This window comes from Kluyveromyces marxianus, chromosome 1, assembly GCF_001417885.1.
Source record: "Kluyveromyces marxianus DMKU3-1042 DNA, complete genome, chromosome 1".
Classification (NCBI taxonomy): domain Eukaryota; kingdom Fungi; phylum Ascomycota; class Saccharomycetes; order Saccharomycetales; family Saccharomycetaceae; genus Kluyveromyces; species Kluyveromyces marxianus.
The window spans coordinates 841,158-866,586 of NC_036025.1; the positions used below are offsets into that span (position 1 = coordinate 841,158).

General features: G+C 41.1%; 15 protein-coding genes across 15 annotated transcripts; 8 read left to right on the forward strand and 7 right to left on the reverse strand.

The window, feature by feature from the left end:
* Positions 1–883: 883 nt before the first annotated feature.
* Positions 884–2,371, forward strand: MRX6 (Mrx6p; the record flags this gene model as incomplete). Its single annotated transcript, XM_022820884.1, has 1 exon — positions 884–2,371. The coding sequence occupies one exon, from the start codon at positions 884–886 to the stop codon at positions 2,369–2,371; it is 1,488 nt and encodes a 495-aa protein (XP_022673917.1).
* A 145-nt stretch (positions 2,372–2,516) lies between these two features.
* RIM21 (Rim21p) lies at positions 2,517–4,322 on the reverse strand (the record flags this gene model as incomplete). The annotated part of the gene is made up of 1 exon (XM_022820895.1): positions 2,517–4,322. One exon carries the CDS (start codon positions 4,320–4,322, stop codon positions 2,517–2,519), a length of 1,806 nt encoding a protein of 601 aa, XP_022673918.1.
* Positions 4,323–4,951: 629 nt separating this feature from the next.
* On the forward strand, positions 4,952–6,781 carry MSB3 (Rab GTPase-activating protein MSB3; the record flags this gene model as incomplete). Its single annotated transcript, XM_022820906.1, has 1 exon — positions 4,952–6,781. The coding sequence occupies one exon, from the start codon at positions 4,952–4,954 to the stop codon at positions 6,779–6,781; it is 1,830 nt and encodes a 609-aa protein (XP_022673919.1).
* Positions 6,782–6,840: 59 nt separating this feature from the next.
* On the reverse strand, positions 6,841–7,488 carry MDY2 (Mdy2p; the record flags this gene model as incomplete). The annotated part of the gene is made up of 1 exon (XM_022820918.1): positions 6,841–7,488. One exon carries the CDS (start codon positions 7,486–7,488, stop codon positions 6,841–6,843), a length of 648 nt encoding a protein of 215 aa, XP_022673920.1.
* Positions 7,489–7,657: 169 nt separating this feature from the next.
* SHR5 (Shr5p) lies at positions 7,658–8,452 on the forward strand (the record flags this gene model as incomplete). Its single annotated transcript, XM_022820929.1, has 1 exon — positions 7,658–8,452. The coding sequence occupies one exon, from the start codon at positions 7,658–7,660 to the stop codon at positions 8,450–8,452; it is 795 nt and encodes a 264-aa protein (XP_022673921.1).
* A 254-nt stretch (positions 8,453–8,706) lies between these two features.
* TGL4 (triacylglycerol lipase) lies at positions 8,707–11,028 on the forward strand (the record flags this gene model as incomplete). The annotated part of the gene is made up of 1 exon (XM_022820940.1): positions 8,707–11,028. The coding sequence occupies one exon, from the start codon at positions 8,707–8,709 to the stop codon at positions 11,026–11,028; it is 2,322 nt and encodes a 773-aa protein (XP_022673922.1).
* A 118-nt stretch (positions 11,029–11,146) lies between these two features.
* On the reverse strand, positions 11,147–13,255 carry DIA2 (DNA-binding SCF ubiquitin ligase subunit DIA2; the record flags this gene model as incomplete). Its single annotated transcript, XM_022820951.1, has 1 exon — positions 11,147–13,255. One exon carries the CDS (start codon positions 13,253–13,255, stop codon positions 11,147–11,149), a length of 2,109 nt encoding a protein of 702 aa, XP_022673923.1.
* Positions 13,256–13,574: 319 nt separating this feature from the next.
* On the forward strand, positions 13,575–14,477 carry ATX2 (Mn(2+) transporter ATX2; the record flags this gene model as incomplete). The annotated part of the gene is made up of 1 exon (XM_022820962.1): positions 13,575–14,477. One exon carries the CDS (start codon positions 13,575–13,577, stop codon positions 14,475–14,477), a length of 903 nt encoding a protein of 300 aa, XP_022673924.1.
* Positions 14,478–14,548: 71 nt separating this feature from the next.
* Positions 14,549–15,322, reverse strand: BUD21 (Bud21p; the record flags this gene model as incomplete). The annotated part of the gene is made up of 1 exon (XM_022820973.1): positions 14,549–15,322. One exon carries the CDS (start codon positions 15,320–15,322, stop codon positions 14,549–14,551), a length of 774 nt encoding a protein of 257 aa, XP_022673925.1.
* A 1,878-nt stretch (positions 15,323–17,200) lies between these two features.
* Positions 17,201–18,118, forward strand: TVP38 (Tvp38p; the record flags this gene model as incomplete). The annotated part of the gene is made up of 1 exon (XM_022820984.1): positions 17,201–18,118. One exon carries the CDS (start codon positions 17,201–17,203, stop codon positions 18,116–18,118), a length of 918 nt encoding a protein of 305 aa, XP_022673926.1.
* A 143-nt stretch (positions 18,119–18,261) lies between these two features.
* RTS2 (Rts2p) lies at positions 18,262–18,981 on the reverse strand (the record flags this gene model as incomplete). The annotated part of the gene is made up of 1 exon (XM_022820995.1): positions 18,262–18,981. The coding sequence occupies one exon, from the start codon at positions 18,979–18,981 to the stop codon at positions 18,262–18,264; it is 720 nt and encodes a 239-aa protein (XP_022673927.1).
* A 254-nt stretch (positions 18,982–19,235) lies between these two features.
* OMA1 (metalloendopeptidase) lies at positions 19,236–20,276 on the forward strand (the record flags this gene model as incomplete). The annotated part of the gene is made up of 1 exon (XM_022821006.1): positions 19,236–20,276. The coding sequence occupies one exon, from the start codon at positions 19,236–19,238 to the stop codon at positions 20,274–20,276; it is 1,041 nt and encodes a 346-aa protein (XP_022673928.1).
* Positions 20,277–20,316: 40 nt separating this feature from the next.
* PRP16 (DEAH-box RNA helicase PRP16) lies at positions 20,317–23,550 on the reverse strand (the record flags this gene model as incomplete). The annotated part of the gene is made up of 1 exon (XM_022821017.1): positions 20,317–23,550. One exon carries the CDS (start codon positions 23,548–23,550, stop codon positions 20,317–20,319), a length of 3,234 nt encoding a protein of 1,077 aa, XP_022673929.1.
* A 457-nt stretch (positions 23,551–24,007) lies between these two features.
* MRPL20 (mitochondrial 54S ribosomal protein mL58) lies at positions 24,008–24,601 on the forward strand (the record flags this gene model as incomplete). The annotated part of the gene is made up of 1 exon (XM_022821029.1): positions 24,008–24,601. One exon carries the CDS (start codon positions 24,008–24,010, stop codon positions 24,599–24,601), a length of 594 nt encoding a protein of 197 aa, XP_022673930.1.
* A 192-nt stretch (positions 24,602–24,793) lies between these two features.
* On the reverse strand, positions 24,794–25,276 carry KLMA_10411 (uncharacterized protein; the record flags this gene model as incomplete). Its single annotated transcript, XM_022821040.1, has 1 exon — positions 24,794–25,276. The coding sequence occupies one exon, from the start codon at positions 25,274–25,276 to the stop codon at positions 24,794–24,796; it is 483 nt and encodes a 160-aa protein (XP_022673931.1).
* Positions 25,277–25,429: the final 153 nt, after the last annotated feature.

The following is a 25,429-nucleotide window of genomic DNA, read 5'->3' on the forward strand; positions in this document are numbered from 1 at the left end:
CATCTATCAAACACTTCATTAACTAACTGCTGCAACGTCGCACTAACGGTGCCTAAAAGCACAGAAGTTCTGTTGGGCTGCTGAAGCAATTGCGTGCAACACTGAAACAACCGGGCGAGCAACTTCCCCGTAATAATATCTGCGTACGTCTTGAAAAGATTAGGAATAAGCTGCAATACTTTAAGCTGGATATCAATCGCAAGCTCAGTTGCCCTGAGTAATGCCCCAAGTAGCGCACCTATTTTCTCAGGAAACACACACCGAATCCCTGATATCCTTTGCAAAGATTGCATAGAAATACTTGTCAGCTTCGCATTCCCAGACATACAAGCAGATATAAAAGGATCCACGAAATCAGGATGTCTCGAAAGATCCTGCACGCTGTGACTTCGTTTCAATATTTCAATTGATTTCTCGCATGCCTGTTTAATGTCTGAACTCCTTCTCTTAGATTCTGAAGCCAAAGTCTGTAAATCACGAAGCAATTGCTCCGAAAGAGACTTAAAAGAGGTTACTGTAGCCATCAAACCAATTAAATATATGATTGACTGATCTTTTCACTTCACTTTAAGCCTTGTAACCACCTTGATGCACCCTAAAGACCACCCTTTTCTTCCAATTCAAGTATTGTTTTGGGTTTAATAACCAGGTATTCTTATTATTAGAGTGAAGGCCTCTTCAAATTGTAAATAAAAGCCTTATATCACGTGACTTGTTGAAGTGATGATATTATAATGAGAAATAGAGTGTAAGCTTCTATCGAAGCACCGTTGACAAGAAGAAAGAGCACCATATACTGGGACCAGAAGGTTATCAGAGGCTTAGAAAGGGCACAGTACAATTCAGAAAAAGGAGTTTTATATATATATTAAAATTTTGGAGGATGATACATGGGTTAAGATCACGATTTAGAGTTGGAATAGTTAATCGGGTATTATCAGTGCAGAGGTACTCATCTAAAAGCAGCACACCGAATTCCTCGAAGCCAGCTACATCAAGTGAAGGTGCGGAGGGAAATGAGAATTTAGCAAGTAATGGTAAGAGTAATGAATGGGGTGAAAAGAAGGAGAAAGTAGAGACGAAGGAACCAAAAGAAGGTGCTGATATTAGAACAGAGGAAAAGAAAGTGAAAGGTAGACGATCATACGTAGTGCCTCAGGTCCCGTCGACTGATTATGTACCAAGGGCAGATTTAGAGACGGAGGGGTTGTTTGCGGGATACAAGCCGTTATTTTTGGGGAATTCACCGCTGGAAACGAGCCGGAATGACGTTCTTTTGGACGGACTCTTCTCATCGATTAGAAAGCTGAAGAACGCGCAGATCAACTCTGAGAGTAATACGGTGGAAATAGATGTTTCTGATATGTTGGACGACTTGAAGAAGGATAACAGGGAGTACCAGAAGCTGCATGAGAAAGTGCCCAAGATTCCATGGGACGCATCGATCAGTGGACTTGTATACAACGACCAGCCTTTTAAAGGTGTACCACGCTCTGTTGTTTCGAAGCTAAAGCCGTTCAAGCTAGTGAAGGTTGAGAAGAAGCAACCTCATAGAGAGGAGGAGCTTGGAAAGAAGATCAAGCTAAGGTTTCATGGCCCACGGATTAAAGATGAACCAACCATGGTTGATTTGACCCAGGAAGCGAAGAAAAGTAGGCAAAATACCAATCCGTCCGATTTACTCATGGACAGCCAGTCACTACACGCGAGAAATAGGTACGAGGCAAGTAAAGTAGACTTCGCTTACAAATTTAATTTTATCGAGGAGGACCAAAGAATGTTTAAACACAAGGTATCGAAATTGACAAGACTTTTCGCTAAGGAATTTATGAAGGTCAGAGAAATCAGATTAGCCTCTGACTTCAAGGACAACCACCTTCCGTTGTATATATACATCGACTATTCGGGACAATCGAGGGCCATGCTTAAAAGACATTTGAGGAGAAAGATGATAAACTACGTCAGTCCACTTCTAATGACACTTTCGCATAGTTACGAAACTAAAGAACAATTCGAAAAATTCAAGGGTAGAGTATATTCGAGGATAGAGTCTATTTCAGCGTTGCTTTTGGAGTATATCCCTAGTATTCGATTTAAAGATCCAGATGTGGATTGCGTAATATCTCCAAGTCCAGTGAAGGGCTTTGGAAGAATACACTGGTTAAAACCAACAAAGAGACACAACGTCTTTTGGGGTAAAAACATCTCAAATGATTATGTATTCAGTTTGAATTATGACGTGAAGGTATCACGTAGTGGAATAAGACGCATGAAATACCCGGTAAATCTTAATACCTCGTCTTTTGATTTTGCGTTTTCAAAATGGAAATGTTATGATCTAATAGTAGACGAGCCTATTGAAAGCAGATAAGATGAATCAAGAGAGAAGAGTGTTAAAGATACCCCTTCATCATGCATATTTAAAAATGCGTACATATATACATATAATTATGTAGTTAAAACGATTTAATGTGGTAAAGCGGAATTGGCCTGCAATTCCAAATGTACCAGCCTAACTAATTATGAGGATATGAACTACTCGATGATGGCATTGGATTGGAGGGCCCGACCTGTGAATAGTCTTGTGCTTGTAATTCTGTATCCACACTTTCCGAACCTGAAGATACGTTAACTTTTCGATACAAATACACATTCTCTGGTTCATCCAATCCGATAGTTTTCCTCACCCTCTCTACTTTATACATTCTATCAGAGCTGTCGTTACTAGAGTCAAACGTTTTAGGGCCTGCTAAACCATTGACCATAATATTATCAGCGTAGTAGATTATGGAGTCTAGGACATGATGGCATTTGTTCCAAAACGTCTCTGGTCTTTTAAATTGAGTTATATTAGCCTCTCCTTGTTGCGAATGTATTATAGGTATATCATACCTGGTAGGAGCTGAAACTGAAGACCTCCGAGAGGATGAGCTGAGGTTTGACAATACGTTATTATTTATCACTGTCTCCATACCCTTGGCATCTTGTAAGTGTGCTGTCCTTTCAATATTATCATGGTGTTCCACACGATTGCCCATGATACTGTCACCATTATTTCCACCGTAACTACCACTTTCACCATCATCACCACCATCATCATCATAGTGGTCATTGTCATCATAATTAGAATTATTATAGTTATTGATACTTTCATACTCATCATTGACACTATGATTTTCACCATTATTACCATGGATCTTGTAGCTGTTCATAGCGTTTTGCATTCTCAAGGCGTAAATTGCAAAGTGGAAGTTTTGCTCTTCGTCCTCGTATATAGGTCGCCCGAGAATACTGGACGCTTGTATTTTCCTTTCCATTGTATGCGTTCTATTTGTCCATTCTAAAACTATCACAGTAGATGCCAAATAGCACGTTGTATTGAATATTTCGCTTAGATCGTCGATCCACACGTTAGAAACATCGATGATGAAGAACGCTGGATGTAAAAGAACTGTTGCAATGGTCAACACGGTCAAAAATATCATTCTCCCACGAAAACAAACGTGCCTCTTAACTGATATGTGGAAACACACCACACTTGCGTAGCACGTAGCAAGAGTAATCCTGAACAAATAAACAAACGGTGGAAGAATATCGATGTCAGAATCCATTCCATTTTCGTTTGTTGGAGAGAACGTCGGTATCACCCAAAGCAATTGTGTGAGAAGGATCAAAAACAACCCAAAGTAAAACACCAATCTCCTTTCCAACATTCTATCGAAGAATCTCATCACAATCTGCAACTGACTGATTTGCAATAAAAATACCACAACCAAATCGATGATAGCGAACGCCTTGTCATCCCATAGCAAATTCAAAAATGCGTTAGACGAAACATACCCATACCGTGTATACGTATCAGCCGTCTTCTTAGAAACTCTCGCCACAAATATCCACAAATTCATGGACGCTAGCAGTGCCCCTAGCTTAAGAATATAAGATGCCTTTCGACTGGGCTTCGTTGGAATATTGATGAACACGATCACCGTAAGAAATACCGTGATGATAAAATTCACCGTCACAGAATAAACTATAGCGTATATGCTATACTTGAACGGGCCCTTGTAACTATCCTCCGTAATATACCTGTGCCAGTCATAATCGATTAACGGGAGAAATGGACACCCATCTTGTAATTCAACAAACGACGAATACACAGGTGAGCTATCGAAACACCTACTTTTGAAAAACGCAGATTTAACGTGCTCAAAAACACCCGGTAGCTTACTCCATACAATAACTCCATCGTCCAACCACGTCCCTTCACAGCTTGTGTACGTGCGCGATGGAGCTTGGAACCTCCATCTTGATCGAACTGCCATGTTAAAAGTCTAAAGTCTCCTATAGAAACCCTCCAAGGATCTTTCCAAAAGATATCTCTGCTAAAATTAACACGAACGGTATCACCTCACTGAACTATCAGAACCTTATAAGCACTTTACTGAACTCTATTCCTCTCTTTTTCTCGTGTTCTTATCCATTATCAAATAATTTTTGAGGTGCTAATGCCGTTTTAACTCTACAATTCCATGTCCATTGTTGCTTTAAAACACTAAACAAGGACAAAAAAACACCATAAACGACCACCAAGGGCGGTATAAACCCCACTAGACTCTTACCACACATATACACAATTACATATTAGCGTTTGAACACCATTAAAGCTTTCTACAGCTAATAGTTGACACATTTATGAATTAGGTCACGTGAAATGTAAATAAATCTGCATCTCCTGCTTCGAAAAGACTAAAAACAGCATTAACTTCAAGTTAAGAAGAGGACAGCAAGTTTTAAGATGAGACATGGGGAGAATACAGGTGGCATTGGAGGATTTAAGAGCGATTGCTGGGGAGTAGCATTTTATATTTGGGCATATAGCGTCGTATAGAGGTTTTTGTTGCTGATAGGTGTAAATTTGTGGGTGAAATTGAAGGATTTACGGGGAATAACGATGGATCACCAAGAGTCTCAGAGGTCAAATAGTTTCCAAGTACGTGGTAAAGGTATGATATTTTCGCCGAGTGTGCCTGATCTGAGTCAACGGTTCAAAATGATGAATACGAGTGAGGGGTCAATTGGTAGTGAGAGTCTGAGGTTGCCGAAGAATGTTGATCAAAACGCATCATCTACGAGCAATTTGCTTGGGAACAAGCGACCCAATTCTACGATCTTGAGAGAGAATTCTGGTGGACTGTCTGTGATAAATCTGTATTGTGAACAGGATGGGGAAGAAGGTGGTGAAGACGGTGAGAATAGCCAGTGCCAGATGAACAGGAGTGATATTGAGTTCGAGGGTGAAGGTTTACATGAAGATAGTCTTTCGTCTGACGCAATGCACACATCAGAGCAGTTACCGACTCCGAATCCCGAGTTGCATGGCGAAGGAGAAGGAGGTGAGGTGGATGAGGCTCCTGGAGTGCAAGTAACGATTCGCAATTCAATGACGTTAATTGAGGACGTGAAGAGTTCGCATTTGGACAGGTATGGGTTTATGAAACAGACACAGTATATTTCGGAGCAGGAGTACAATGCGTGGTGGTCGGAGTATTCTAAATACTGTATTCGTAGGAAGCGCAAGTGGAAAGATCTTCTGGTGAAATCAGGCTTGCCTGTGGATAATGATTATCCAAGCCGGTTCCCCTCGAGGTCCGAGAAATTGAAGAGATATGTGAGGAAAGGTATTCCAGCTGAATGGAGGGGAAATGCATGGTGGTATTTTGCCCGGGGCCAAGAGCTCTTGAACAAACATATTGGTGTCTACGATAAGTTGTTGACCAAAATTAATGACCCCAATTTTATGAGTAAAGATGCTGAGATTATAGAGAGAGACTTGCACAGAACGTTTCCGGATAATGTTCATTTCCAAAAACCCAAGGGCAGTGACGAGGATCCAGTAATTATAGGGTCTTTGAGGAGGGTTTTGAAAGCGTTTTCGATATATAATTCCAAGATTGGTTATTGCCAGTCAATGAACTTTTTAGCTGGTCTTTTGCTTTTGTTCATGGATGAAGAGAGAGCATTTTGGATGCTTGTTATTATGACGTCCAAGTACCTTCCAGGCGTTCATAGCATAAACCTAGAAGGTGTTAACATTAACCAAGGTGTTCTCCTACTATGTGTCAAGGAGTATCTGCCCCAGTTCTGGCATAGGATATACTCTGATAAAGATAAGCGTGGCGACCAAGGAAAGATTTCAGACAAAAACGAATTTCTCTACAAGTTACCACCCGTCACTCTTTGTACAGCAAGCTGGTTTATGAGTTGTTTTGTCGGTGCGGTACCCATTGAAACTACGTTGCGAATCTGGGACTCGCTTTTCTACGAGGGTTCACATATTCTCTTCAAGATTTCTTTGGCGATTCTAGAACTAAGCGAACACAGCTTACCTAAATCGCACCATCACTTCCACAATAGACACCAGGATGACGAAGACATGGAACTATTCCAAGCTATCCAAACGTTCCCAAAACACTTGATCAATCCTAATGAACTCATAGACAAGGCCATTTTCAAAAGACGATTAAAGTTTAACGCTCTGGATCAAGAAGAGATCGAACGTTGCAAAAAGTACGTGATATCGCAAAGGGCGAAGTACAAGAACTTCCAAGAGGTCATGAAGAATGAGAACGGTGTCCCAAACAAAAGAGATCCTAAATTGGATCAGGAACTAATAGACGAAACGTTCTCAAGCGAAGGGTACGGCTTCAAAAGGGGACTAAACGGGGTCCATTGGAACAACAACATAAAAGAAAGAGTGCGCAGATTAAGCAGAAAAAAGTAATCTATTCATTCAAACATATATATCTACATATACATTAATTAATAGTGTCGAACCTTTTACTACTTTGCCAGTTCCCATCCTCTTTGCAACCTTTCGACAGCAATCTTGGTCACTTCTGCGTCGCCTAGACTAGTTTCGAGAAGATCCCTGATTTTGTCCCAAGGAAGAGCAATGGAATCTATGGTAGGAAGGTTCAATTGTGGGTCGGCTTCATCAATGTCCATTGGCTCGGGATCCGCTGCCGCAGGTTCCGGAGCAGCAGCAGCTGCTGTTGCTGCCGGTGTCTCCACCGGCTTTTCTGCCTTCGAGACCATGGCAATAAGAGCCAATTTATCTTTACTCAGATCAGAAACCAATTGCGTGTCATGTAGAACCTTACCCTTAAGCAATAACTTGATTTGACTGGCGCCCACGATCTCAGGCTCCGTCTCAACAAGGAACTCTTTCACTTGTCCAAACGTAGCAGTAGGTTCAAATGACTTGACATGAGAAAACCTTGGTGCCTTGATTGACTTAATTGACACCTCCACATTCTGAGGAACAGCCTTCTTGCGCGATTTGCTAGGATCGTACTTGTACTTCAATGGTGTTAGCGCAACTCCAAGATTGTTCACTTGTTGCAATGGCTTCCTATAGTTTGATGGTAACACAGGCTCATTCAACGCAGCAAGCGTCAAAAACTTGGTGATAAAATCGGTTTCAGACATTTCAATGAGGTACTATTCTTAATAAATCTCCACTCAAGACCCGGTATCGAGCTTTCCTGAATCGTTTTGGGCCTCTTTTCTCTTATATTTGTAGAAGAACATAGTTATATAATATGAATTGTGTCTGCTTTTAGAGGCTTAATCCGATTTAAACTTTTTACTAAGCACAATGGTAAAGGGGAAAAAGAACAACAGAACTAAAGCCCTAATCAAGGTTATATTGCTGTCTGGGACCCGCCAAATGGTTTCACTGATTCTAAACGACACAGCGGACAGCTCGGATCTGTCGAAAGCTGCAATTACCGTCGAAGATTCGTCAGTTGCGCAACAACCGAAATTCTTCAACTACCATGAATACGTAGTCACAAATTACAGAGCCCTTGAAGAGCAAGAGGCGAGGGAACATGGCCCGGAATATCCAATTTGCGTCACACACTTCCCCAATATCTATGTCCCAGAGTCCAGTGAAGAGTTTAAAACGACCAGAGTTGTCAGAATACCGAGAAGATTCGAATCATCTACCGAGTTTCCAAGCTTTAGCACAGACTTGCCCGGGTTCGAGCCAGCCGCACTTCCGGATCCACACAATAGACACTTCGTTCCTGTAGGCGAGTACCAGGGACAGCTTTTTGGGGACTCCAGTGTGAGCCCACTGGCCAATTATGTATCTCAAGAAGAATGGGCTTCTATTATTTCGGACATAAACGGCTTGCTAGCAGCAGCATACAACCCTGTTCAATTCCGAAACTTCGCGAATGTCGTGCTCGACTACTTCACACTCAATTTCTGGAGCATAGTAGCCCCATATGTTCTCAAGCACCCACTACAGAAGCTCGAAGACTACGTGGCTGAACTGAATCACTCCGATATATGTAAATCAAAGGGCATCAAGATCGTATCTCCTCGCGAAAACTCCTACCTTTCGGTATGTATCAAACGGAAGAAATTACAGCTACAATACTGAACCCACATACTAACATATCTTGGACCACCCGGGCTCTCTGGAGCTCGCATCCTTTACATTCACACAGTTGGACGTTATTATACCGAAACCTTAGTCACTACCAACGATAATGATTATTACGTTTAAAGCGCCAAATAGTCTTCTCTCCCTTTAACACACCACTACAAAAGAAAGTAGAAACATGTAGCAACAGGGATAGCAGGACCGCTGTACCGATCCATACGATCAATAAAGCTGCTTGCAACGCAGTATAGATGCTTACGATGCAATATAACGGGTATACGAGCGTTACAGCTACGAAAGATGACCCAATAACCCGATATTTCTTTCAGAAGTACTATGAAAAGGTGAATGAGGGCAAACCGAAGGCAGATGAGTCGAAACAAGAGCCGAATGTGTTTCAAACGACGTTTAACAAACTGTGCAAGCTTCTGAGGGGCTCAGACGCCAAACAGGAGGAAATAGCGCGACTTATGGAGCAGAAGCAAAACGCGATGTCGTACCAGGAATGGCTAGCAGCAGCAACAAGGCTTGACGATATCACGGATGCAGAGCAGTGGAAATCTACGAGAGAGTCTGTATTGTATGAATACAGTTTGGTAGAATCGAGTACGAAGGCTATGAGAGAAGCGCGACTTTCACAAGACTGGGCCCACTTGTTATATTTAATAAGGACCACCTGGGTACGGAACCGAGGGGGCATGGGTAACGTCAACCTTTACAGACATTCCTACGTTGGGACGAAGCATATAATTGAGGATTATGTTGAGGAATCATCGCGTTCTTTGCAGGAACTCGTGCATAATTCAGATTTAGATGATACGTACTTGTTGGGAATGCTTACGCAGACGAGGAAAAATATCGGTCGTACGGCGTTGGTTTTGAGTGGCGGTGGAACATTTGGGTTGTTCCATATTGGTATTCTCGTTACACTTTTTGAGCAGGATTTGCTTCCACGTGTCATTAGCGGGAGTAGTGCGGGTGCTATTGTTGCTGCTATTCTCTGTTCAAGGCACAAGCATGAAATACGATCCTTAGTAGACGACATCTTGGTGAAAGATTTCAATATCTTCAAAGATGACTGGGAAAAGAGCGAGGGAGAGAATTTACTTATAAAGATATCTAGATTCTTCAAAAATGGGACGTGGTTTGACAATAAAAATCTTGTCAATACGATGATAAATTTCTTGGGTAATTTGACGTTTAGAGAAGCTTATAATCGAACTGGTAAGATTCTCAACGTAACTGTTTCACCAGCATCAGTCCATGAACAACCTAGGCTTTTGAACAATCTAACAGCGCCCAATGTCTTGATCTGGTCTGCCGTGTGTGCTTCTTGCTCTCTTCCAGGTATTTTCCCATCTTCTCCTCTATACGAGAAGGACCCAAAGACCGGAGAAAAGAAAAAGTGGAATTCTAGTTCTGTAAAGTTTGTTGATGGTTCTGTCGACAACGATTTACCAATTGCAAAGCTTTCTGAGATGTTTAACGTTGATCATATCATTGCATGCCAAGTGAATATTCACGTATTCCCGTTCTTGAAACTTTCCGTGTCTTGTGTTGGTGGGGAAATTGAGGATGAGTTTAGTGCAAGGTTCAAAATGGCATTGGGTAAAGTGTATCGATACATGGCTAGTGAAGTGATTCATGCTTTAGAAATTGCTACGGAAATTGGTGTCGGAACCAATGTCCTGACCAAGCTGAGATCTGTCTTGTCGCAACAGTACAGCGGTGATATAACAATTCTCCCCGAATTAAGTTCGTTGTTGAGATTTAACCAACTTCTAAGTAATCCCACCCAAGAATTTTTGTTAAGGGAAGCTACTAATGGTGCCCGTGCTTGTTGGCCGAAGCTATCTATTATAAAGAACCATTGTGGACAAGAATTCGAGTTGGATAAAATGATAAACTACTTGAAGGGTAAAATAATTTCAAACAAAGATTTCAAAGGAAATCCATTTCAAATTACTGGCCAGGAGTTCCCCTTGATAAACAGTCCAGTTCTTACCAGTAATGAAAAGAAAGCTATCCATATTTTTGATGACGTGTTACTGAACGCTGATAACTCCGAACAGTTCATGGTGGTACCTGATGCCTCAGGCTCTCGAAGATTGGAGGACTATCATAACTCACCAAGGTCTGTTAGCGGGCACAAAAGCAGGATGCACGACCGCCGTAAGTCTGAATCTAATAGCAGTTTAACGAAAAGAGGTAAGCGCCATAACTCAATCTCTGTACCTTATTCCTCATCAAATTCACCTCTGTCAGAAAGGATATATGCCCCAGTTATGCCATTCCGTCCGCCTTTTGACAGAAAACAAAGCATTGGGGAGTTGCAACTAAAAAAGACAATTTCCGTTCCATCTAAAAGTAGCAGCTTTACAAAGATTGACAGCGAAAGTAGCCCTATATCCCTGACTCCGATTGTTGATAAAGGAACATCTGGTCAGACAGATTTAGTACTGTATTCTGGCTATCAATCAAATCCTAGCTCTCCTCTGAGAACCAAAAAACTAAAGAATAGAAAGAAATCATCGACAAAACAAACTCCAAAAAGAAATAGTGAAACTGCATGACCGGCAGTCCAACTAAAATAATAATGATAATAATAATACTAACAACAGTACCCAACTTCTAATAATATAATGCTATATACTAAAAATAAAATAGAATTGAATTTCTTAAAACATCCACTTAGCGGTACCAGAAGGAGTTAACTCCGAATTTCTCCCATTGTGGTTTGTTAAAAGAGCACTGTATGCTTTCAACATATCCTCTTTGTTCTATGTCTTTCACCGTATTAGGAGAGATCTGTTGACAACCGTCAACAATAAGACATTGCAGTTTTACCTGACTGTTACTAAGTTCTCTTGCAATATCATATAGTTGATACCCTTGCATCGATGGATTAAATGAAAGATCTAATCTATTCAGCGATTCAATCTCCGGCAGAACTAGGGCAAGTTGCCTAAAACATCTAGTATGATGAAAACTCATATTAGGAACACTTAGAACCTTTAAATTTTGCATGTGTCTTAGGAACAAAAATACTGTCGTCTCAGTGTCCGTTCTTGGGTACAGTTCATCTGATATCTCTGTCAAGTTACCAATATTCAACGTCTTTATATGAGGTAATTCGTTTAAGAGCCTGTAAAGTACACTTCTTCCAATTGAACTATTCATTAGATCCAAAGTCCTGAGCTTATGCAAATTTTCGATCACTGTATCCATTTCATGATCGGAATACAATTCAACATTGTAAGACCTAGTTGATTCAGAAGGACTTTCTCTATAGGTTAAATGGGTCAATTGTTTGAAAACTTTACCATTTTTTAGCAGACCTATGAAATCCATCAGAGATGCGCCCGTGTTTCTCTCCAGCCACAATTCTGTCACATTTGGGAAGTTCTTAACCCAATCTCGCGATTGGATACTTCCAAAGTTTAAATTTGCAATGACAAGTTTCTGGACTTTAGGAAAGGTATGGATCGCCGGTCTGAGAATACAGGCGAATGGTGGCGGTTCAGTGAATCTATTATCTTTGTACAGAAGTTTAATTGATTGTAAAGAATGCGAAAGGGGAGTTAAATCATAGCTTAGTTGTCGTTGCTGTATACCATTCATAGATGTCGTTCCTCCTTTAGCAGTGTTTGCACCAACTAAGACTTCGAGTTTCTGAAGAGCAGGCACATTTTGAAGAAACTCACCATCATTGTCTCTTAGAGACAATGGATCATAAGAGCCGAATATTGAGAACTCTTTTAATTGTTCAGTCAGAACTCTCTTCCCAACTAGTAGCCTTAAGATCTTAGCAATATCCGTATGAGAGAATTGTAAAACCATCTTCTCAACGTATTTTGCTAGATTGTGAAACAGCAGCTGAGAACACTTGAGCTCCTCGTTTGAAACCATGACGGAGTAATTCAAAGATGCAATTGTTGAAGACACGCAATTTTTAGACTTAATAAATTTCACCATTGAGTTCACTTTCGAGCAGCTTGTCTTATTCAAGCTAATGGCATCTATGATCATCGGAGTGTTTGATAATTTATTATACCAGAGTTTTGAAACTCGCATACACGTCGTGATGTCTTTGGTATCAAGGTGTGTCATAATAGATATCACAAGCTCTACCGGTAATGTGTCAATTGGATCCTTCGTTATAGTCTTAACTTTCTTTGATACGCTAAAATCCTCATCAAGTTCCACATCTAACCCAACTGTTTTCTGCTCTATCAAAACGCGTTTCTCTTGTCGAACTGAAGGGTCAGCATTTTCCATTGACTTGCTTCTTAATAGTATCAAGTATCTGTCATTGAAAAGCTTTTCATGCAGAGGAGATACTGCTGTACCCTGACTTCTTAATCTATCAACTAGTTCCTGTCCCTTTTTATAAGTAGCCCTAGCCTTATCCCAATTATTGGCTAGTTCATACGATTTCCCCAGACGAAGCATCGCCCTAGTACTACAGGGCTCGATCTTGCAAAAATACTCCGATTCCCTAACAGCCCGTTTATAGTCGCCTACCTTCATCAAACACGATATTCTACTATCCAATAACTTATTGTACAATGGATGGTAAGCCTTTGATTCATCATGAGCAGATCTTCTGGGAAGACCAGCCTCGACGCGTAACCTTTCTATTAAATCCATGGAATAAGACCGGGAAAGCTTCATTGCCTTAGAAAATAGACTCAACGCCTTTTTATAGTCCTTACATTGCATACATTTTACTCCCAAGTCATAAGTTCGCAGTAATAAACCATCTGCTTGTATATTAGCAGCTTCATTTGTACCTTCCATTATATCATTATTACCTATCAATTCGCTTCAAATATACTAGAATTGGCTCATAAACCACCGTTAGCGCTAAGAAAATAGATTGCAGTTGATTTCACTAGTTTGATTGCACCAAATAACAGCTCTATAGCCAGCTCTTGTATGTTTTATATCTCTTCTTCTGCGATTAGTCCGAATATTGGTGAAGATCTAGTTTTCGGATTAGTAGAAGATCCATATAAGCTTTAAACTTAACACACCACATGATTTTGGTGATTGAAGACATAGAGACCGGAAATCTTACTCTATTTGATCGGATGAACGTTAGAACCATAACCCAAACATGCGATTGCTAATTGAGACGTTGCTGTCAGCAACGATCTTGTTCTTTGGGACCCTCGGAACTGGTTTTATACCTATAGTGTATATGAATAAATTAATAGAGAAGGGAAATGGCGAGATGAAATACTTAAAGTATATTTCTGACTTTGGAATTGGGATGTTATTGGGTACATCTTGTTTATTGGTTATTCCGGAAGGTGTTGAGCGTTTTGCAGAATCAGGAAGTGGGCGTGGGTTTGGAATTAGCTTGCTGTTGGGATTTCTCATATTATATGGTTTTGATAGATTCTTGCATGCCTTACAAACGGGCAGCATAGCATTGAGTTGGTGGGACGCCGCGGCAGAACCAGTTGTTATTGAGAGTAGAAGAGACTTCTTTAACTTGACCAAGACTTTACCTATTATACTGTCGAACAACATTGTTTTCGCGTTGGTGATCCATGGATTCTCTGATGGATTAGTGCTCGGAGTTTCACAATCTTATGATTCATTGAAAGTAGTGATGCTAATAGCTATAGTGATCCACAAGATCCCAGCTACGCTTTCATTAACCGGATTGATGATATCGAAGCAGCGACTACCGAAACCAACTGTTATCGTGAATCTCACTGCATTCAGTTTGTCTACACCTATTGGTTTAATCTTTGTGATGTGCTTAAAGTTTATTAGCAACGATATACTTGAGAAATTCAGCGATGGGTTATTGGTTGCCAGTGGAAGCAGCTTGCTATACGCCTCACTTCTTTCTTTGAACGCATCCGGTGACGATCATGTTCCATATGAAGCCTTGGAAGGGGACGAGTCAGGCCCAGAAAGGGAAAAAGAGTCTCTACCGGACTTCAAATTATTGCTCTTAGGGGTGGTAGTTCCATTAGTGATCTCATTCTTTGTTCCCGAAGGATGATCTCGAACAAAAGAATAATGTACATATTAAATGATACTATATTAGAAATAGAATGATCGATATACTTTTACTTATTTACGTTTTAGGCTTCTTCTCTTCAACCACTTATCCTTCGACTTCAAGATGCTAGTTTCTCTCTTAGGGGCTAGCGACCTGGACACATTCATCGAAGAAAGAAGATTGACCGTCACTGGGCCTTTCTGGACTTGTGTCTTTCTTAAATCTCTTAGAGTTCTCCTCTTTTGTTTTCGTATTTCCTCTCTCACCAGCTGTTCTTCTTCCCTGGCAGCCTCAAGATCCTGCTTACTGAAGTTTATATGTTTTGGCTTCACGCTCAAGCCTTGGGCTTTATCACTTTCTTCCGGGTCCTCTTCATTTGTCTCTAGCTCGTCGAAGAACTCTTGTGGTAGCTCCTCTGGGTCTTCCATATCGTCGGTTCGCACAGCAACACCACTGTTCTGCACGTCTGATCGTTGTTTAGCCTCTTCTAACTCGAGTTTCTTCTTCTTCTCCAATTGCTGCTGCTTGAATATCCTCTCATTCTTCCGTCTTCTCTCCTTAGCTGCTTCTTCTTGGGCCCTCTTGGCTTCCTCTTGTGCTTTAATCTTCTCCTCCAAAACGTCTTTCCCACTGCTCAAGCCCTCTTCTTCAGGCGCATCACTCTCACTATCGCTATCGCTATCACTATCACTATCAACTGGTTGTTTCTTTGCTACATTGATAGCTTCCAGCGTGGAATTGCCCTCGTCTGCTGTATGGAAAGAGTCTTCTGCATCGTCATCGAACTTTAGATGCCTTTTCGCTACCACTGCTGCGCCGGATTCAAACACTTTTTTCAACCCCATAGTCCCAAATGACTTATCTGATAATTCTGAACGTCCTAGGTTACCCAAACTACTGTTTAAGGTTCGAAATTGGTTCCCTACTTGTCACATTCATGTGCTCATCTGGTATACATCTACAAGCTCATCGCATCGATTTCAACCAAATTTTTCACTTTTGAAAAGAAACGGACTGCTAATAATTATTTACAAAACACGTGTCTTATTTTCTTTGCCAGGGTCTCGAATAGAGAGAGGACGCCATAACAATATATCATCACACATTCGATCCACACCACCTTTGACAGATTAACCTGGGTATTTGGGTGCAAAGAGATATATCAATTATGAGTAAGTAGGTAATTAAGTAATTAAGTAAGTAAGTATATCCTACGATGCCTTCAAGGCAATGTCACAAAATTGCTCGCCGAAAAGCATCTTTGCAACGTCAGTACCCAAGATCCAGCACAACGAGGCTTTTATGATGACCCACAAATAGGTCGAGCCACGGCCAGTAACTAGCGAGAAAATAGCCCCTGCAATACAAATGACAATTAGGACGTATGTAATAATAACTGGGTATTTTTCGTATAGAGCTCTCAAAAACCGCGCCATGGGAGTGTCCATGGGTAGCTGCGACTGGAGAGATGTGGCCGGGGTATGAGGTCTTTCGCTTGATGGTGGTGCAGAATGTGGTGCCCAGCAATCTATCTCTGCAGAGTGCTCAGGGGAAGGTGCCAGGTATATTTCCTCCTCAATCGATCCCTGATTTTGATAGCTGTTCCCATTCAATGGATCTAACAATGGCGTTGTCTCACTTGGCCCCACCACCAATTGACCTTTCTCTAAGTCACTCGCACTATACCCCATGCTGTCCAAAGGAACAGGCGGTATTTCTAAAAGCGAACTGGGATCCGCGACTGTTGGTGGTCTTGTTGGCGTGCTAATACGACGAGATTCATCGTGCAGTGAGTTGTCTATGATTCGTACAGATTTACTCTCACCTGGGGCAGCATCGTTTTGCTTTAGAATAGATTTAATGGGCAGCGAATTTTGTGTCTCCGAAGAATTCGACTGGGTTTCATTTGGCGATCCAAGTACTCGAGGGGATGGTTTGGAATAATGTTTTGGCTGGGGTTTTACTCTCGGCTTGGTGGGCGACGAGTGTTTTGTAACTGGTATAGAAGATGCTGGTTTATTTTGACGTTTGGGCGAAAACCTCCTGTTGATTAAACTCTTCATGATTAACACACGTGAATCTTTGCTGATTTCCCCTGCTGTAAGTGTTATTACTCCACAGTGTACAGATATGAAACACGAATTGGTTAGCCTAGAAGCCAGACTTTCCTCTTATATATCTGGTTCTTTGTGACGTCTTGTAATACTGACACATAGTCAGAGAAATATGCAAGCACGGAGAAAAATCGGCATTGTTTCCTGCTTGGCATATGTCCAAGTAGTGATTAGAGCTGAGCGTGCTTCCACTAGGAGTAGTCGAACGGCCTGTGGGGTTGCTGCTTGCTTTCGGAACAACACGACAGGTGCTTCTGTAGCTATATGAATCACGTGACATGAGTACAAATTCACGTATTAATAGATTTATCGGGCGGGTTTCGGACTCTCCAAACGCAGAGCAAATAATGCGTAATCGAGCCAGGTATCCATCCATATAAACATCCAGTGACTTAAATCGTTTCCCAACCAACTGATTGTCCAAAAAATGCCTGTTCCAACCTGTCTTTTGTATTCGAATCGCTCCCCATTCTTCACTAATTCTTCACTAATGTATAGAATTAAATGTATATATTAGATTCAGACTTGTAAAGGTAAAGCCCAGTTTCCCGAAAAAGGGAGAGCGCAAGAGAACCACAAAGCAGTGCGCACCAGGGTTTGTCGGTAGGTATGGCAGATAGATACGAGGCCCGCATTAGTTCTGCGGGAGGATTGAGAACAGCTGATACAGATTTCCTCGACAGTAATGATAATTTTGACGATTTAGATGATGACTTCTTAGATATCTACAACTTGAGTTGGAAGCAGCGGATAATCCAGCAAACCAAGCGGTCTATCAGGAGTATAAGGGAGAAATACGATGAATTGAGTGCTGGGAAAAAGCTATTGGTGGTTTTCCTGTGCGTTTTGGAAGCAATTTTGCTCTTTATAGTTGTTGTTAAGCGAGAAGCGATAATGCACTGGTTGGTGGAAGTTTCGAATGACTTGAAGGAGAAATGGTACACTGCGCCTTTGCTAATGCTGTTGATTATTCTAGTGTCATTCCCACCTGTTGTTGGATATACATTTTTGTCTCTTTCGACCGGGTTAATCTATGGACTATCGGTCAAGGGTTGGTTTATACTGGCTTTTGCGACAGTAGTCGGCTCAGTAGCGGCATTCACTGTGTTCAAGAAGGTTTTACGTTCGCAAGCTGAGAAGTTGATTCGTATGAACTCGAAGTTAGAAGCCGTATCTTCGGTACTCCAGGATAATGATAGTTATTACATTCTTGCATTGATCAGGCTCTGTCCGTTCCCATATTCATTTACGAATGGGGCATTGGCAGGAATTTACGGAATTTCTATCAGAAACTTTGCCATTGCAAATGTGGTTACGACTCCCAAGGCTCTCATGTATCTCTTTATCGGGGATAGGCTCAAGAGTATGGGAGAAGCCAATTCTGGGGCAGCTAGACTTCTGAATTTCATTTCGATTGTTTTGGCATGTGTGTTCTTGGTACTCACCACATGGCTATTATACTATAGGTTTAAGAAGAGGTACTTAGAGCTTCAGTCTGAACAGAGGGGCTCTTTTGATATCTTCTGAGATATGTCACCAACAGTGCGTCCTCTGATATTATATTATATTACATTATATTATATATACGATAAGACTAAATACCAAAAAAAAATACAACAAACAAACGAATGATACTGCATAAGCGTTTGAGTAATTGATTATGATTGCCATTACTTCTTAAATACATTGCCGAGTTTCTTCTTAGGCTTCTTCTTTATTACCTTATTTGCACTAAGATTTAGTTTAAGTGGTGCAGTCGGTGGAGAATCCACCTTGGGTTCCGTCGCATTATCCGTATCCGAGACACTTGTAGATTGAACTTCTTCCTCCTTCTTCATTTTCTCAATCTGAGCTTTTAATAGCTTCATCTTGATCTCCTGTTCGCTCCGTTCACCCTGCTTCAACGCCTCTATCTCTTTCTTCCGTATTACATTCTCTGATGACGAATCAATATAGCTAATCATAAATCGTCCGGGATCCGAATCGCTCGTAAGTTCGTCAATCCCATGCACACGAATACTACCCTTTTGACTGAGGTGCTGAATGAATCGTGTCAATGACGTGAATTTGGTAGCATTCATATGTATATGATCCTTGTCTTGAATGAACTCGTTGTAGAATTTGTTCGCTTCAACCTTCTTCTCTCCATGCATAAGCCGTAGCAACCTAAGGAAATCTTTCTCAAATTGGATCGTATATTGCTCTATGTCCTCATGTGTTATATTACTGAGCCTCTTCAAGTGCGATGGGGACTTGCAATGCGACTTGTAACCGTTTTCGTCTCTACATTGCTTCTGACATATTTGACAGTAGAATCGAAGCTTCTGCAAGCCCCGCATCTTGAGCTGCTTATTCAAAAAGGATGCACTACCAATATCTCCCGCTGCCATCACTATGTTCACTCTCACTTTCCATGCAATCTGACTACCTTATACCTATTACTTTCCTTTCCAACTCTCTCTCTCTTCTATATACCTAGTTAAATAAAGCGATGAGATGAGCCGATATTTTAAAGGTCTTCTTTCTTTCTACTAACCTATACCTTTAAAAGGACAGAAAAACGAGTAAAGTATTGGCTAAAAGTTGGTTCCAGGACCAAAGCTATTCGAATAGGCACTGTAACAAGGCTTTCATACAATATATCATGTTTAGAAGGGTGTTCAATCTGGGTTTGAGGAGTCAAGCAAGATTTTTCAATACTCCAGGCACAAGAGTTACTTATAAGAGGTTTGACGGAAAGACCAGTAGCTCATTTACCGAACTATTGTTTGATAAGACCTCCAGGAAATACCTCGCCATTGTGTTTGGTACTGGTGGGCTCTTTTATTTGACTCATTTGGAAGAAGCTCCTGTCACAGGCAGAACAAGGTTCATCTGGTTCCCCAGATCACTTGAATTAAAGGTTGGTGAGTACACTTACAACTCTGTAATTGAGCAAACACGGGGGAAAATACTACCAGAATCCCATCCATTGACAAGAAAGGTATCGCGAATCTTTTATAGGATTGTTGAAGCTGCTGCTAACGATCCTGCAGTCGATAAAACCCTGTTGAAAGATGTGAATTGGAAAATCCATATAGTGAATGATCCAAGCATGCCACCAAATGCGTTCGTACTACCTGGTGGTAAAGTGTTTGTCTTCAGTAATATTTTGCCAATTTGCAAGAATGAAGATGGTTTGGCTACTGTCTTGTCGCATGAGTTCTCTCATCAGTTGGCTAGACACACTGGGGAAAATCTCTCAAAGGCACCGGTCTATGCCGTCTTGGGTGCGTTATTGTATACAATTACCGGTTCAGAAGGTATCAATCGGATTCTGGTCGACAGTTTTATGAGAATGCCTGCTTCTAGAGAAATGGAGACCGAAGCTGACTACATAGGTTTAATGGTCATGTCTCGTGCTTGCTTCCACCCTGAAGAAGCGGTGAAAGTATGGCAAAGAATGGCTGCTGTAGAAGAAAAACAGAGACGTGGAGGTCTCGTTGATCTTGAATTCTTGTCGACACATCCAGCAACGAAGAAAAGAATCGACAACATGAATAAGTGGTTACCCAAGTCACAGGAGTTGTATGACCAATCAAATTGCGGAACTTTTGGAGGCTTCTACGGAGCTTTCCAAGATGCATTTGGTCACCCTACTACTAATGGCATTTCAGAACCTAAAATCACTATATGGGGTATTTAAGGTAATCATTAGCATTAAACTTTTATGTAGGTATATGTTATTACAATGGTTTCCTTCTCTTGATTCCTATCCGAACTGAAGGTTGTTCTTGTTCCTCGAAACTGTCGTCGCTTTCGAGAATCAGTTTTTGGCTATTTCTTTGCGACTCAAACGTTGTTTTATCTTGTTGTAATTGTTTGATAGCCTTCTGGGCATTTTCTTGTAATTTTTCGATTTGTGTATCGATGCTGTCTTTACCGTCAGGCGGGTTGGAGTTACTGACGTCCGCCTTTTCCTTACGTCTTCTGATGTGATAAAATATACCACTAATTTCCATAACCCATAGTGGGTCTACAGCAGTGACAACGTTAATATACTCCCTCGTTGTCATCAAGAGCTCATGGTACACAACATAAGGAGGTAAATCACCAACGCCAAACAACGCACTTGTAGGATGTATTCTTAACTCCATTCCGGTCTTTAGATGAATATATTTCCCTAGACCTGACAATTTAGCGGTCTGGTTTATGTAACCTGCGCATAGACATTTCCTAATCGGAGACCAATCCGCACCAGAGGATGATATAGGAAGCCCTTGTTTTTTAATGACATACAACAATTGTTCTCTGATAAACCTTGCCCTCTGCAAGGATTTATATTGAATAAAATGCGAATTGCACCAATGTGCTGACCATCTATTAGCTTTCCACTGAGAGTAGACATTCAATAATGTCAAATGATCAGACTCCGGCACAAAAAATCTACTTCTTTCTTGGTCAGATTCTTCTTCTCGTTCTTTAGGTCTATAAAATACTGAGGGCACAGAAAGCATAGACACAATTGTCAACATTTCATTGGTACAGCCGTATCCCGACGAGCAAATCAAGATTTTCGATAAGAAAGGTTGCAAGGGGAAAGAGCTCATTAATCTACCTAATTTGGTTAGGTTTCCAAAGTTGTCTAGAGCACCTAAGGTCCAGAGATCGTACAATGAAGTCATCAAATTTTGTGAAGGAGGTGCATCGATGAACGGAAATTTGGACACATCGCTGATATTTAAGGACTTCAATTGTAAAAGCGTGTTTGATAAATTAGTTCTTTGAATTTCTGGTATTGCCTGTGGGTACATATCTTCAATCGCACTATCGTGAGTGTAGAGACGATAAGCAACACCGGGTCCCGTACGCCCTGCTCTTCCGGACCGCTGATTAGCATTAGCCAAAGAAATAGGTGTTATTCTCAAGCTATCAAGTCCTATTTTAGGGTTGTAAACTTTTAATTTGGAATATCCACAGTCTATCACATACTTTATACCATCAACAGTTAACGAAGTCTCTGCTATATTAGTTGCTACCACAATCTTACGAGTATTTTCTTGCTGCCTCTGAAATATTCTATTCTGCACATCCGCTGGCAATGATGAATATATTGGAAGAACGCGCACGTCATTCATGTGCGATTCAAATTCAGCTCCATACTTTTTTGTATAAATCTCTGTGAGTCGCTCAATGATAGTGTCACATGTAGCCTCAATATCTTCTTGACCTGTCATGAATATTAATATATCTCCATTTGATAGAGGTGTTGATAAATGAATGTCTAATGCTTGATGAACTGCTGCTTCGACGTAATCTGAAACAGGATGATTAGTATAATTTATTTCCACTGGGAATGTCTTTCCTGGAATATGGAACTGGGGAGCATTTCCGAAAAATTGTGAGAATTTATCTGCATTCATAGTCGCTGAAGTTACTATAAGTTTCAAATCCCTTCTCCTGGCCAATAATGTCTTGAAGATTCCTAGAAGAACGTCTGTATTTAATGACCTTTCATGAGCTTCGTCCATAATAATACAAGAATATTTCTCCAGCAATGGATCGATCATTGCTTCCCTAAGAAGAATACCATCAGTCATAAATTTAATTTTCGTCAAATTAGAAGTTTGGTCTTCAAAACGGATCGAATAACCGACTTTCTCACCAAGAGGAGTATTCATTTCTTTCGCTACTCTATCCGCAACCGATACTGCTGCAACTCTCCTTGGTTGGGTACAACCTATCATGCTTCCATTAGCTGAAAACCCATCTTCATAAAGAAACTGGGCCAATTGCGTAGTCTTACCCGAACCAGTCTCTCCTATGACCACTGTGACTTGATTATCTCTTATAAAGCGTAATAGATCATCTCGTACTTTGAAAGCGGGCAAAGTTCTTCTGATAGCTTGTATCTGTTCAAAGCTCTGCTCCTTTTCGGAGCTATCTATCTGTGGGTTCACAGATGAAGTGGGTTTTTCATCTGTATCCGTAGTGCCATCCTCGACACCTAGTAAAGAGCCCAATGCACTGCCTTGTAATTTTGCAGCATTCGCTGATTTAGTCTTCCGATCTTTCTGCAATCGTCTCATAGCCACCAACTTGCTTCCCTTTCTAGAGTTGATCGAGAAGTCACTCTCGGGGTTTCTGATGGGGTTCACAATATTCTTGTTAGATGCCGAAGTGGAGGCATCCATGGCCCCAATTATCGCATGTTCTCCATATTGGTCGTGGAAATCCAACAAAAATGGCGGAATTAAAGACTTTCTCTCCTTCAAAGTTAGCGATCTTAACTGGATCTCAGGTTCTATCATATCTGCATCTCCATCATCATGATCATGGGGATCTTCACGAGACAAATCCCCTGCCACCGCGTCATCTATACCAGTCTGGATCACATTCTCGAAACTATCGTTGTTATCATACCAATTTCTATCCTGCGACAAAAAGTCCTGGTCGTCCTTTATATCTTCTAAATCGCTATTATTCGTATCATTGACATCCAATGATGTTTCTCTTTCTGTTTCCGGATCTGGCTTAACAACAGCTTGCGTTGAACCACCTGCTTTAACTTTGCCCGGAAATACCCGTTTCTTGAACTTAGGCTTAATACTTATCCCTAGCTCTTCTTCTTCATCATCTTCCTCATCCTTTTCTCCATAATCATCATCTGGCTTCGAAAATTTCACAGCAAACTTCTTCCTCTTAATTCTTGGCTCTGGTAACGCTGTTGGTGCAGCTGCCAACGCTGGTGCAGCCGTAGTTGCACTTCCCTTCGTCTCATTTTGTTCCTCTCGAAGCTTCGTAAAAAGTTCCTTCAAAAAGTCATCTTTGTTCTTGAATTTCCCTAGAGCCTTAGCAGCCCCAATAAACTTATTGATGTCTTGGTGTAGCCGTGCTATCTGCTTCAAAGTCGCCACAAACTTCTCGGTAACATTCGAGCTTGTATTCTCCTGAATCCATCGCTGTAATTCAGAATCCATCAATCCCTAAATTAAACTGTTTTTGACCTACGGTATACCAATATATTCAAATGGCCATTACCCATATATCTGAATTAACCTCTCTAAAGCCTATTAGATGCTGTTGATTGGCTTTTTAATGGTAAGTTGTAGTGGCTTTAAAGGTTTAATAGTAATTATATAAGATTGATGGATGATGATGGCATTGGGCTGGGCGGATCTTTCCGAAAACCTGAAGTGTTACCCGAATATTGTCTTTTTATAAAAATCACGTGATTGATTTTTCTTCAGACCTGGAAAAAAAAAAATTTAAAGCTTTTGGAAAGCACATCAGAACTGAAAACACATAGAAGAAGCATAGAAGTTGAACAAGAAAGAGAGTTAATATTAACCTGGAAGAGGTTTTCTTGTGCTTGGAGAATTGTTTATTGTCCGCTGGGAATTACTAAACACCGAAACCGGGACTAGAGTTTGAGCAATGGTCAGGTTATTCTCTACAAGTGCTCGTGCAGCAAAGGACCTTTCGAAGATCATTGATAAATCGGGCAAGATACCCAAGATTGTTGGGCCAGCTACCATCTACAACCCCAAGTCGTCTGCTTCTAATTACAAGGGTTACTTGAAGGCTAAGCTTCCAGCAGGTTTGTACTATGATCCTGCACCATCGTCTATCCATGGGTCGATTCATTCAGAAACCATTCCAAAATCTTTTCTACCAGCAAACGACCCAAGACGTGAGATTGTGGACGAGTTGACTGCCAAAGATGCTGAAATATCCAAGGTAGCGCCGGTGCTACATAACAAGGGCGAGAAGACATACCATTTGAAGCCTGAAGATATCGAGGAAATCAAGAGATTAAGGTTGGAAGACCCAGTGAAAAACTCCAGAAAGGCATTGGCCAAGAGGTTTAAGTGCTCTCCACTCTTTATATCGCTTGTTTCTGAGCCACCTAAGGAGAGAAAGGAGGAAATGGAGCAAGTGCTGGAAATGATTAAGAGCCAGTGGCATCCTTTGAGAGCTGCTGCAAGAGCCGACAGAAAGAAGAGAAAGGCTCTTTGGTATAGAGCATAAAGAAGAAATAGGTTACCCCTGTCCTGTATATATTAAATATATTTTTATATGAACGCTAACGCTGCATGACTCTATAATAATAAATACAAATAGCGTCGTCGGTCGTCGGTCGTAGTCTATAAAAGAGAGATTATTAGATTGTTACAAAATATTTTTACACGTTTTTTTCCTTTCGAGGAGCTGCTGCAACGCTTAATACTGCATCTCGTCGAAAAACTCGTATTCGTCTTGTATCCTCAGCAGGATGTCCTCGAACAGCTGTTTCTGATATGTGTCTTGTATGCGTAGCTCCAGCGCAATCTGATATCGCTGTTGACCTTCACATAGCATCGCAACCTGAAACCATTTCTCCGTCCTTTTCAGTACCGTCTGTAGCTCCTCCAGATTATTGATAACCTGAGTCTCACAGAACAGTCGACCCTCGCCAGCCTCCTCCCTATCAACTCCAACCACTTCCTTCTCAGATAAGAACTGAAATCGATATAAAGACGGCCTACTCACCATCGAATAGCTACTACCGTCCAAATACGTTAGCTCTTCCACTATCAGCTTTCCCTCCCATAATTTATGCTGCGGTTCCCACGCCCTCGCAATATCTCGCGGTATTATATTGAATAATGAACATCCATCTATCGTTCTTTTATGCGTCGTCAGTACGTTCTCCGGAACAGTCATACTATCTTAAACACAAAATACATGTAAAATCCACACCTTCCTTCGCAGTAACTTCAAACCCTGAGTGTTTTCTTGGTCCTACCGTTTGGTAACCTATTGCTGTATACTTTTTTCACACGCTTTCTGGCTCGGTTCTAGCGGAGTTCATCGATA